This window comes from Tursiops truncatus, chromosome 10 (genome assembly GCF_011762595.2).
Source record: "Tursiops truncatus isolate mTurTru1 chromosome 10, mTurTru1.mat.Y, whole genome shotgun sequence".
Classification (NCBI taxonomy): Eukaryota; Metazoa; Chordata; class Mammalia; order Artiodactyla; family Delphinidae; genus Tursiops; species Tursiops truncatus.
Window position 1 is genome coordinate 66,212,889 of NC_047043.1, and position 12,380 is coordinate 66,225,268.

Sequence of the window (12,380 nt, forward strand, 5' to 3'; positions counted from 1 at the left end):
AGGGAAAAAAAAACTGTAAAAAGCACAAACACGTGGAAGCTAAACAATATGGTAGTAGATAACCAATGGATCACTGAAGAAATGAAGGAGGAAATTAAAAATACCTAGAAACACATGACAACGAAAACACGTTGACCCAAAACCTATCGGATGCAGCAAAAGCAGTTCTAAGAGGGAACTTTATAGCAATACAATCTTACCTCTAGAAACAAGAAAAATGTCAAATAAACAGCCTAACCTTACACCTAAAGAAACTAAAGAAAGAAAAACAAGCAAAACGCAAAGTTAGTAGAAGGAAAGAAATGATAAAGGTCAGAGCAGAAATAAATGAAATAGAGACAAAGAAAACAATAAAAAAAAAGATTAGTGAAACTAAAATCTTGTTCTTTCATAAGATAAACAAAATTGATAAACCCTTAACCATACTCATCAAGAAAAAAAGGGAGAGGACTCAAATCAATAAAATTAGAAATGAAAAAGAAGTTACGACTGACACCACAGAAATACAAAGGCTCATAAGAGATTACTACAAGCAATTATATGCCAATAAAATGGACAACCTGGAAGAAATGGACAAATTCTTAGAAAGGTACAGCCTTCCAAGACTGAACCAGGAAGAAATAGAAAATAGGAATAGACCAATCACAAGTAATGAAATTGAAACTGTTATTAAAAATCTTCCAACAACAAAAGTCCGGGACCAGATGGCTTCACACGTGAATTCTGTCAAACATTTAGAGAAGAGCTAATACCTATCCTTCTCAAACTCTTCCAAAAAAATTGCAGAGAAAGGAACACTCCCAAGCCCATTCTACGAGGCCACTATCACCCTGATACCAAAACCAGTCAAAGATATCACAAAAAAAGAAAATGATAGTCCAATATCACTGATGAACATAGACACAAAAATCCTTAAGAAAATACTAGCAAACAGAATCCAGCAACACATTAAAAGGATCATACACCATGATCAAGTGGGATTTATCCCAGGGATGCAAGGATTCTTCAATATACGCAAATCAATCGATGTGATACACCATATTAACAAATTGAAGAATAAAAACCATATGATCATCTCCATAGATGCAGAAAATGCTTTTGACAAACTTCAACACCCATATATGATAAAAACTCTCCAGAAAGTGGGCATAGATGTAACCTAGCTCAACATAATAAAGGCCATATATGACAAACCCACAGCAAACATCATTCTCAATGGTGAAAAACTGAAAGCATTTCTTCTAAGATCAGGAACAAGACAAGGATGTTCACTCTTACCACTATTATTCAACATAGTTTGGGAAGTCCTAGCCACGGCAATCAGAGAAGAACAAGAAATAAAAGAATCCAAATTGGAAAAGAAAAAGTAGAACTGTCACTGTTTGCAGATGACATGATTCTATACATAGATAATCCTAAAGACCCTACCAGAAAACTACTAGAGCTGATCAATGAATTTGGTAAAGTTGCAGGATACAAATTAATACACAGAAATCTCTTGCATTCCTATACACTAACAGTGAAAAATTAGAAAAAATAGTTAAAGGAACACTCCCATTTACCATCACAACAAAACGAATAAAATACCTAGGAATAAACCTACTTAAGGAGGCAAAAGACCTGTACTCAGAAAAGTATAAGACACTGATGAAAGATATCAAAGATGACACAAACAGATGGAGAGATATACCATGTTCTTGGTTGGAAGAATCAATATTGTGAAAATGACTATACTATCTAAAGCAATCTACAGATTCAGTGCAACCCCTGTCAAATTACCAATGGCATTTATCACAGAATTAGAATAAAAAATTTTACAATTTGTATGGATACAAAAAAGACCCCGAATTGACAAAGCAATCTTGAGAAAGAAAAATGGAGCTGGAGGAATCAGGCTCCCTGACTTCAGAGTATACTATGAAGCTACAGTAATCAAAACAGTATGATACAGGCACAAAAACAAATATAGATCAATGGAACAGGATATAAAGCCCAGAGATAAACCCATACACTTTTGGTCACCTAATCTCTGACAAAGGAGGCAAGAATATACAATGGAGAAAAGACGGTCTCTTCAATAAGTGGTGCTGGGAAAACTGGACAGCTACATGTAAAAGAATGAAATTAGAACACTCCCTACACCATACACAAAAATAAACTCAAAATGGATTAAAGACCTAAATGTAAGACCGGACACTATAATACTTTTAGAGGAAAACATAGGCAGAACACTCTATGACATAAATCGCAGCAAGATCTTTTTTGATCCACCTCCTAGAGTGATGAAAATAAAAAACAAAAATAATAAATGGCATCTAATTAAACTTAAAATCTTTTGCACAGCAAAGGAAAGCATAAACAAAACAAAAAGACAACCTTCAGAATGGGAGAAAATATTTGCAAACGAAGCAACCAACAAGGGATTAATCTCCAAAATATACAAACGACTTGTGCAGCTTTATGTCAAAAAAACAAGTAACCCAATCAAAAAATGGGCAGAAGATCTAAATAGACATTTCCACAAACAAGACATATGGATGGCAAAAAAAAACACATGAAAAGGTGCTCAACATCACTAATTATTAGAGGAATGCAAATCAAAACTACAATGAGGTATCACCTCACACCAGTCAGAATGGCCATCATCAAAAAATCTACAAACAATAAATGCTGGAGAGGGTGTGGAGAAAAGGGAGCCCTCCTACACTTTTGGTGGCACTGTAAATTGGTGCAGCCACTGTGGAGAACAGTATGGATTTTCCTTAAAAAACTAGAAATAGAACTACCATATGACCCAGCAATCCCACACCTAGGCATATACCTGGAGAAAACCATAGTTCAAAAAGATACATGCGGGGACTTCCCTGGTGGTTGAGTGGCTAAGACTTTGCCTTCCAATGTAGGGGGTGTGGGTTCGATTCCTGGTTGGGGAGCTAAGATCCCACATGCCTTGCAGCCAAAAAACCAAAACATAAAACAGAAGCAATATTGTAACAAATTCAGTAAAGACTTTAACAATGGTCCACATCAAGAAAATCTTTAAAAAAAAAAAAAAGATACATGCACGCAAATGTTCATTGCAGTACTATTTACAATAGCCAGAACATGGAAGCAACCTAAATGTCCATCAACAGAGGAATGGATAAAGAAGATATAGTACATACATACAATGGAATATTACTGAGCCATAAAAAAGAACAAAATAATGCCCTTTGCAGCAACGTGGATAGACCTAGAGACTGTCATACTGAGTGAAGTAAGTCAGACACAGAAAGACAAATATCATATGATAACGCATATATGTGGAATTTAAAAAAAAAAGAGGTAAAAGTCACGGATGTAGAAAACAAACTTATGGTTACCAGGGGATAAGGGGGAGGGGAGGATAAATTGGGAGATTGGGATTGACATATACACACTACTATATATAAAATAGATAATAAGGACCTACTGTGTAGCACAGGGAACTCTACTCAATACTCTGTGATGGCCTATATGGGAAAAGAATCTTAAAAAAAAAAAAAGGAGTAGGTGTATATATATATATGTGTGTATATATATATATATATATATATATATATATATATATAACTGATTCACTTTGCTGTACACCTGAAAGTAAGACAACATTGTAAATCAACTATACTCCAATAAAAATTTTTTAAAAAAGAAATTCTCTGCTTAGAAATAATCATAGTAATAAATAACTCAGGCAATAAACATTAAGAAATGCTAATCTGAAGATGTGACCAAGATGGTGAAGTAGGTAGACCCTGAGCTCACCTCCTCCCACAAGAATACCAAAATTACAACTACTTACAAAGCGACTATCTATGAGAATGACCTAAAGACTAGCAGAAACGATTTTCCACAGCTAAAGATATGAAGAAGGAACCACAACGAGATGGGTGGGAGGAATGGAGTCAGTATAGTCAAGACGCACACTCCAGGGTGACAACCCACAAACAAAAGGATAATAATTATTACAGAGGTTCTCCCCAAGGAGTGAGGGGTCTGAGCCCCACACAGGGCTCCTTCGCCTGGGGATCCTGCACCGGGATGATGAGCCCCCAGAATTTCTGGCTTTGAAGTCCAGCGGGGCTTGTGTGGGGGAAAGCTGGAGGGCTGTGGGAAACAGAGACTGTTCTTAAAGCACTCATGAAAAATCTCACACGCTCTGAGACCCAGCACAGAGGCAGTAATTTGAAAGTAATTTGAAAAATATCAGCTTTTAAATTTATCTTCCACCACTCATTTTTGTTTTCTATTTAATTAATTTTAAGATTGTTTTTTATTTTACTGCTTTCTAGATTCATCTAGTCTCTCTAGTTTCCTATGGCACACTGAGGTACTGAAACTTGAATCCAGGGAAGACAGGAAGTGCTAAGTCTGAGAGACAGTAGAGAGCTGTATGGAGCTATCCTGCCATGGTCCCTCCTGCCCTCCTGTGTGACTGATAATGAGAAAGGATGTGGATGGACCTCACTGGAGGAACGGCACCCAAGTGCCCTGTCTTTCCACTCTGAGTTCGGATATGTCTCTGACAGAAGGGAAGTGGACAGGTAATACAAGTTCGCATGGAGCTAGTTTGTGAGGAAGACTCAACTTATGTGGCATATATCCTAATCCTGATGTCATAAAGCAATTGTTAACTCATAGTTCTCCCCCTCATATTACTCATCAGACCTTGGGAAGTAGAGAAATAAAGGAACCATCTAGAGACAAGCCATGGGGGTTCGATTTTGTGTAAGAGACATGGCCAGATCCACTCAGCAGGCTTGAGGGTGGGTGGGAATCACTCTGGACTTCACAGCTTTTGGGAAAAAAGAGGATGCTGAGGCAGTGGGTATCTTTGTGCAGAGCCATAGAGAGAAACGGTACTCTTAGCTCATCCATTCATTTCCCGTTTAATTCTCATGACAGACAGACGGCAATTCAATTTTAATTGTGATTGAGGATTCCGAAGACGAAATTAGGTTGAAGCAGAAGAAGAAGCAGAAGCAGAAGTAGCAGCGGAAAAAAGAGGTAGGTAAAATCTCCATATAATTAACAGATATCCAGAACATTTATGTCAGTGTCATGAGGGTGTGGAATTGTGCCTCTTAGGGATCCAGAGTTTAAAGTAATCAGGAGTCAATTCAATACTGGCTTATTTTTCCTTCACTTCCTTCTCAGCATGAACTCTCTGGCTCTGGGTTTGACTGTGACACAAAGAGTGAATGGCGAGAAGGAAAGCCATCAAGAAATGCATGAGCTGGGAGATGAGGATGTGAGGACTCTGAATTAGAAAGTAGAATGTTCACAGTATGGGGAGGCTGGGAGTAGAATATGTGATGAGGGTGTTAAAAACTCACCGCCATATTGAAATACACTGTTGTGGCAGAAAGAAATCAGCCAATGGAACTAGAATTAGCAGAGAATACCAGGCAAAAGCATTATGAGGCCAAACCTCCCAAACCCAATAAGCACTGAAGAGGTAGAGTACAACTAAGTCCCTCACATTCTTAATGCACCCTCCTAGTTACTAATGGTTTTTCTCTTGATCCATGCACCTGTGAGGTAGTCAAGAGGAGGATGCTATGACTCTGAGGGTAAGGTGATGTGTCCATGTTGGCAGAGGAGGACTCACCACCCAGGACTTCTGCCTCTTAGTTAGTGTCCTGCTAACTCCCCTGAAGTCTCCAAAGAAGGGCTGACTATTAAAAGAATCAAGGCCCTTTCCAGCAATATCCTAGAAGTTGGTGGCAGGAAGTTCCCTGAGTGGTCTCTCTTATCTCTGCCAAGAAAAATATAAAAGAAAGAATAAAAGCAGCCGAGAAGATCCAGGCCTGGTTGCGTGGAACCCTGGTGCACCAGACATTGTTACACGCAGCCCTCAAGGCCTGGATCATTCAGTGCTGGTGGAGACTGACAATGGACAGGCTGTGGCAGAAGAAGCAGAGGGCAGCCCTGATTTCCTACGCACACACAGAGAGGGCAGTGGTCAAGCTCCAGGCTTTGGTCTGTATGTGGCACATCCACTGGTGTTACTGCCAGGTGCTCAGTGCCATCTACATGATCCAGTACCACTGGCAAGGCCACAACTACCAGACCTGTGCTCTTGTCCGGGGCCACTGTGTAGTCACAGCCACTCACCTGCAGTTCCACATTGAAATCATCAACCCCTAAGGGATGGCAAGAAACGGCACTGTCTCCTGTCCTCAGTAAAGGTCTAACCTGATCTGGTATGTCTCATGGTCTCCCCACCAGCTAATGGAAATTTTAGGACTTAAGCCATGCTGCCTCCTCTTCTCCCTGGGAAAGAACTTTAGTGAGGTTTTTCCCTTGTGCCCATGAACCCTGTTCTGGACTGACAATTCCATATGCTACTTACTTAGTTGTCAAAACAGAAGCCAAGGTCCTAGTCTAATATAACAGAGCCAGAAGTCCCAGCTCCCATCCCCAGCCCCATTCCTTTCTTCTCGCCAGGAATCTGCGAGACAGGTGAGCTACATCTTCCTGAAGACTTTGGGTACCTCTGCACATGAGAACAGACAGTGAGGGTCTTCTCTGTCCGCCTGTAGTTGGGGATTGACTGGGATCTCAGATGCCTCAGACAAGGTATCTTTGGCAATCACCTAGTGAAAAGGTCAGCATGTGGCTGACTCTTCTGGTAGAAGTGCAGTGCAGCCCCAGGTAAAGGACAGGAGGCTGGCCTTAGTGATAGATGTGACTGGGCATGCTGACGAGCAGGTGATGACCCTGGGGACTGGTAGAAAACAGGAGTTCATGGCACTTCAACTCCATCTTCACAATTCCCTTACCAGAACTCCTCTCCCTGAGGGCTGTGTAGCAAACAGGGCTCCCCCTGATATTACCCCCATCCCTACTCTTGTCTCCATTCTCACTCCCATGGTCATACTAAAGCAATGCTATACTCAGTAGCAATTTCTGTGATGATGGAAATGTTCTGTATCAGTGCTGTCCAGTGTGGTAGCCACTAGCCACACATGGCTGTGGAGCACTTGAAATGTCCCTGGTGCAACTAAAGAATTGACTTTTAAATTTTATTTAAATTAATTTATATTTAAATAGCCACATATGGCTAGTGCCTATTCCATTGAATAGTGTGGCTCTGGACCTTACCATTAACCAGTCAGTGTACTGTTGCCCAAATTGCTTTTTCTGGAGTTTCATTCTCTTTTTACTTTATTCTCTCCTTCCAGTTCACCTTTCAAATACCCCTAATAGAATGTTTCTTCAGATGTGATAAAGTCTTCCAATCTATTGACCCTACCAATTTTTTTTACAGCCATCACCCTGACAAACCCTTGTATCTCTCTTTACCCAGTTCAGATTCTATACTTAATTATTGTAATCTCTCTCCTGAACAACTTGAATTCCCTTGGTCCTCTCTCTGCAAATGTATGTGGGATGAACTTAATTATCTACCTGCTCTGTGCCTGCAGAAGAGTGGCATGGCTAGAGCAAAACACCCATGAGGCATGGTCTCGGTTCATATTCATGACTGCAAATCTCCATTGGACAAATTTCCCAATAAATTTATCTGGTGTGTTTGCATTTCTTTTTTCTGAATTGAATAATTCATACCACCTCCTCTCCAAATGCCCAATTCTACTTCTCCCCTTGAACTCCATAATGATGATATATGTCACCACACACTTAACAGAAGAAATGGGAGCAGACTGGACCTCCATCTTCCTACCACCTCATTCTCCATCCCAGCTCCATCTGGACCACACTTGCTGCCTTCCCTCCAAGTGAAATAAATGAAGGGTCTTTGATCCCATCAAAGGTTAACTCCTCCATTATCCTGCTGCCATCTCAAGGTGTTTGATCCTGCATTCATAACCCCACTATCCAAATTATCAATGTCTACCTCTTCCATCTTTAAAAAATACAATCTTAATCAGTTTCTTTTCCAGTTCTCTGTTTCTCCTCATAGCAAATCATGCCGTCACTGTTTCCACTTCTGTTCCTACTATTTTCTCTTCAGCCCATTCCAATCAGCCTTCTACCCCTCTTACTTCACTGACACTGCACTCATCAACATCACCAACATTGCAACTGACCAAATCCAATGGTTATTTCTCTGTTCTTATGCATTCTCTCTACATTAGGCTACAGAGTTAATTACTCCCTTCTTATTGAAATACATAATTTTTTAAAAGCAAACAACAAAAATCATACCACTTAATCCACAGTACTTTAATATATATCTTTAATAGATGAGACCTTTGTAAAAATATAACCTCAATATTGTCATATCTATCAACAGTCACAATAATTCATAGAATATATATGTAATATCATATATCTTAATATCATAGAATATATATGTACCTAATAACTGAGCTTCAAGATACATAAAGTAGAATTCCCCTGTGCCCCTTTGTGGTCACCCACTACTCTCCACCAAACCCTAGCAACCACTGGTCTGTAATATGTACGAATTGTTTTCCCTTTTCCAGAATGTCATGTAGAAGGAATAATAATTTGTAGCCTTTTGAATCTGGCTTCTTTCATTTAGCATAATGTGTCTGAGACCTGTGGTGTGGTGGGTACTCATTTGTTTTAATTACTGAGTGGTATTCCATTGTATGGATGTTATCAGAAATTTTTACCAGTTGAAGGGTCTTGGAGTTGTTTCCAGTTTGGGGTGATTACAAATTAATCTGCTATGTATATGTGTGTTTTTTTGTGTGAACCTAAGTTTTGCACTTTATTTGGTTAAAAACCTAGGAGTGAGAGCTTCCAATTTTGGTACAAGATGGTGTCAACTAATTTTCCCTTCTCCTCCCCTCTAAATACAAACTAAATACTCTGAAAATAATTCAACAATCATAAAAGGACTCTGAAATATGGAGAGATGGCGGATCATCTAGGAGTCTCAAGATTTTAAAAGGTACACCTAGATGAATTCTTGTTTTATCTGTCATACATCTCAGACTGGACACCAGATATGTCTGCAACCTAAAACCAACAACAGGCATAGGGAAAGCTAAACAAAACAAACAAAACAAGAAAAGCATGCTCTCTCTGGTCAAAAGAAGGGGAAGCCCAGCAGAGACTAAGCAGGGAGACCCACGCCTAGTGGCAACAGCAGACTGAATTGCCTACAGTACCCTTATAAGCCAACCCATCCCATGCCCCACATGCACTGGCAGCAACAGGCATGATCTGCTCACAACAGCAGCAACAGTGGAACCCAGGCTTATCCACCCACTCCACACCCCACATCCATTAGCAGTGGTGACCCAGTCTGTCCTCAGCAGCAGTAAAAGCAGAACCCATGTGGGCCAACACACTTCATTTATCATCTGCTAACAGAAGCAGGCTTGATCTACCCACAGCAGCAACAGCAGAACCTGAGCAGATCAACCCATCTCCTACCCCAAACTAAATGGGAGGAGAGAGGGGATCCTCCTGTACCTCAACTCCAACAAGCCTAGTATCTCCTGGCCTTCCAGTCAGTGGCAGAGGCAATCCAGACCTAGCAGCACCTGGCCATCCAGCAGCCACAGAAGAAGATCCAGAACAGGAACTTCCTGTCCCTCCACCCAACAGCAAAATGCAGTCCAGGTAGCCCTTCTGTCCTCCAGTGGCACCAGCAGAGACCGGGTGGGACACCCACTGACACCAGGTGGCCAGTGAACAGGCCAGCATATTGCTCTCTACCTCAGAAGTCCAACATCCTAAACCCTCCATCTAATGGCAAGAGGGAACCCAGGAAAATGGCTTCTACCTTGTAGGTGGCACCAGAAGGGATCCAGTGGAACCAAAAGAATAAAGCAGACCAGAATTGCATTGAAAGAGCCCAGAAAAGAAAATTCTCTTTGGAAACAGGGCCCACAAAAGTAGGCCAGCATCTACATACTAAACCTAAATAGGATGCTGCCTTCTAGAATAGAAGATTTAAATGGCCTTGAGAGCCTCCTAATATAATATCCAAAATGTCCAGCATACAATAGAAAATCACTCATCATACCAAGAATCAATAGAAGTATGATGTTAGATGTGGATTCTCTTTATCAAGTTAAAGTTTGGTAGTTCCCTCTATTCCTAACTTGCTAAGAGTTTCGTTTTTATCATGAATGGGTGTTGGATTTTGTCAAATGTTTTTTCTGTTTCTGACTATATATAGTCATATGATTTTTCTTCTTTAGCCTGTTGATATGGTGGATTGATTAATTTTTGAATGTTTGAAGTACCTCGCTTACCTGGGATAAATTTATACTTGGTGCTGGTGTATAATTTCTTTTGTACCTTGTTGGGTTTGATTTTTACCTCTACGTTCCTGAGAGGTACTAATGTACACTTTTTAAAAAATTCCCTTTGTCTGATTTTGATATCAAGGTAATACTGACCTCATAAAAATTGGGAGCATTCTCTCCTTTTCTGTTTCCTGGAAGACATTATGTAAAATTGGTGTGAAAATTCTTCTTTAAATATTTTGTAAAAATTCTTTAGTGAAGCCATCTGGGCCTGGAGATCTCTTTTTAGAGAACTTTTAAATTACAAATTCAATTTCTTTAATGGCCAAGGGACTATTCAGGTATCTGTTTCATCTGATTGGGTTGGTATTGTGTAACTTTCAAACAGTTGATTAATTTCTTTTAAGTTGTTGAATTTATGAGAATAAAGTTACTCATGGTGTGTTTCCTTATGCTTTTTTTAATATTTTATTTTATTTTTTTAATACAGCAGGTTTTTATTAGTTATCCATTTTATACATTTTAGTGTATATATGTCAATCCCAATCTCCCAGTTCATCCCACCACCACCACCACCCCAATTTCCCCCCTTGGTTCCATACATTTGTTCTGTACATCTTTGTCTCTATTTCTGCCTTGCAAACCAGTTCATCTGTAACATTTTTCTAGATTCCACATATATGCGTTAATATACGATATTTGTTTTTCTCTTCCTGACTTACTTCACTCTGTATGACAGTCTCTATGTCCATCAACGTCTCTACAAATGACCCAATTTCGTTCCTTTTTATGGCTGAGTAATATTCCATTGTATAAATGTACCACATCTTCTTTATCCATTCGTCTGTTGATGGGCATTTAGGTTGCTTCCATGGCCTGGCTATTGTAAATAGTGCTGCAATGAACATTGTGGACATGACTCTTTTTGAATTATGGTTTTCTCTGGGTATATGCCCAGTAGTGGGATTACAGGGTCATATGGTAATTCTATTTTTAGTTTTTTAAGGAACCTCCATACTGTTCTCCATAGTGGCTGTATCAATTTACATTCCCACCAACAGTGCAAGAGGGTTCCCTTTTCTCCACACCCTCTGCAGCGTTTGTTGTTTGTAGATTTTCTGATGATGGCCATTCTGATTGGTGTGAGGTGATACCTCCTTGTAGTTTTGATTTGCATTTCTCTGTTCCCTTATGCTTTTAATGGCTGCCAGATCTATAGTGGGGGGAATGGGAGAAAGTCTAGGCAAAAAGTTCTTAGACTTGACTGCAAACATACAATCCATAAAAGGAAAATTGATACATTAGACTTGGTCAAATTTAAAACTTTTGCTCTATGAAAGACGCTGTTAAGAGAATGAAAAGACAAGTTGGGTGACAGGAGAAAATATTTGCAAACCACATATTTGATGAACTTGTATCTAGAATATATTTTTATCATTTTTCCAGTTTTATTGAGGTATAATTACAAATAAAAATTGTATATATTTAAGATGTACAACATGATGGTTTGATATATGTATACATTGTGAAATGATTACCACAATCAAGTTAACGCATCCATTACCTCACAGTTACCTTTTCTTTAAAACAAGAACCCTTAAAAACCACTCTCAGCAAATTTCAAGTATACAGTTCAATATTATTATTATATTCACCATGCTGTCCATTAGATCCCCAAACTTATCATATAACTGAAAGTTTTTACCATTTAATAAACAGCCCCCCATTTTCCGCACCTCCCAGCCCCTAGTAACCACTGTTCAACTCTGTTAGATTCCACTTTGTGAGATTGTACAGTATTTGTCTTTCTCTGTTGGGCTTATTTTACTTATGTCCTCCATAAGGTCCTCCAGGTTCATCTATGTTGTCACAAATGTAAGGATTTCTTTCTCTTTTTATGGCTGAAAAATATTTCATTTTATATGTGTATCCGTTTGTCCTTTGATAGAAAGAGGGTATTTCCATAGCTTGGCTATTATGAATAATGCTACAGTAAACATGAGAATGCAGATATTTCTTTGATAAAGTGATTTTATTTCCTTTGGATATATACCCAGAAGTAGGATTGCTAGATCATATGGTAGTTTTATTTTGAATGTATTGAGGAACCTCCATACTGATTAACATAATGATTGTACCAACTTATATCCCACCAGCAGTGTATAC

General features: G+C 39.2%; 1 protein-coding gene across 1 annotated transcript; it reads left to right on the forward strand.

Moving 5' to 3' along the window:
• Positions 1 to 4,570: 4,570 nt before the first annotated feature.
• On the forward strand, positions 4,571 to 6,460 carry IQCF2 (IQ motif containing F2). The gene is given in 3 exon segments (XM_073811189.1): positions 4,571 to 4,746; positions 4,924 to 5,029; positions 5,798 to 6,460. Coding segments are annotated over 3 exon segments (495 nt in total). The 5' UTR covers positions 4,571 to 4,728; the 3' UTR covers positions 6,169 to 6,460.
• Positions 6,461 to 12,380: the final 5,920 nt, after the last annotated feature.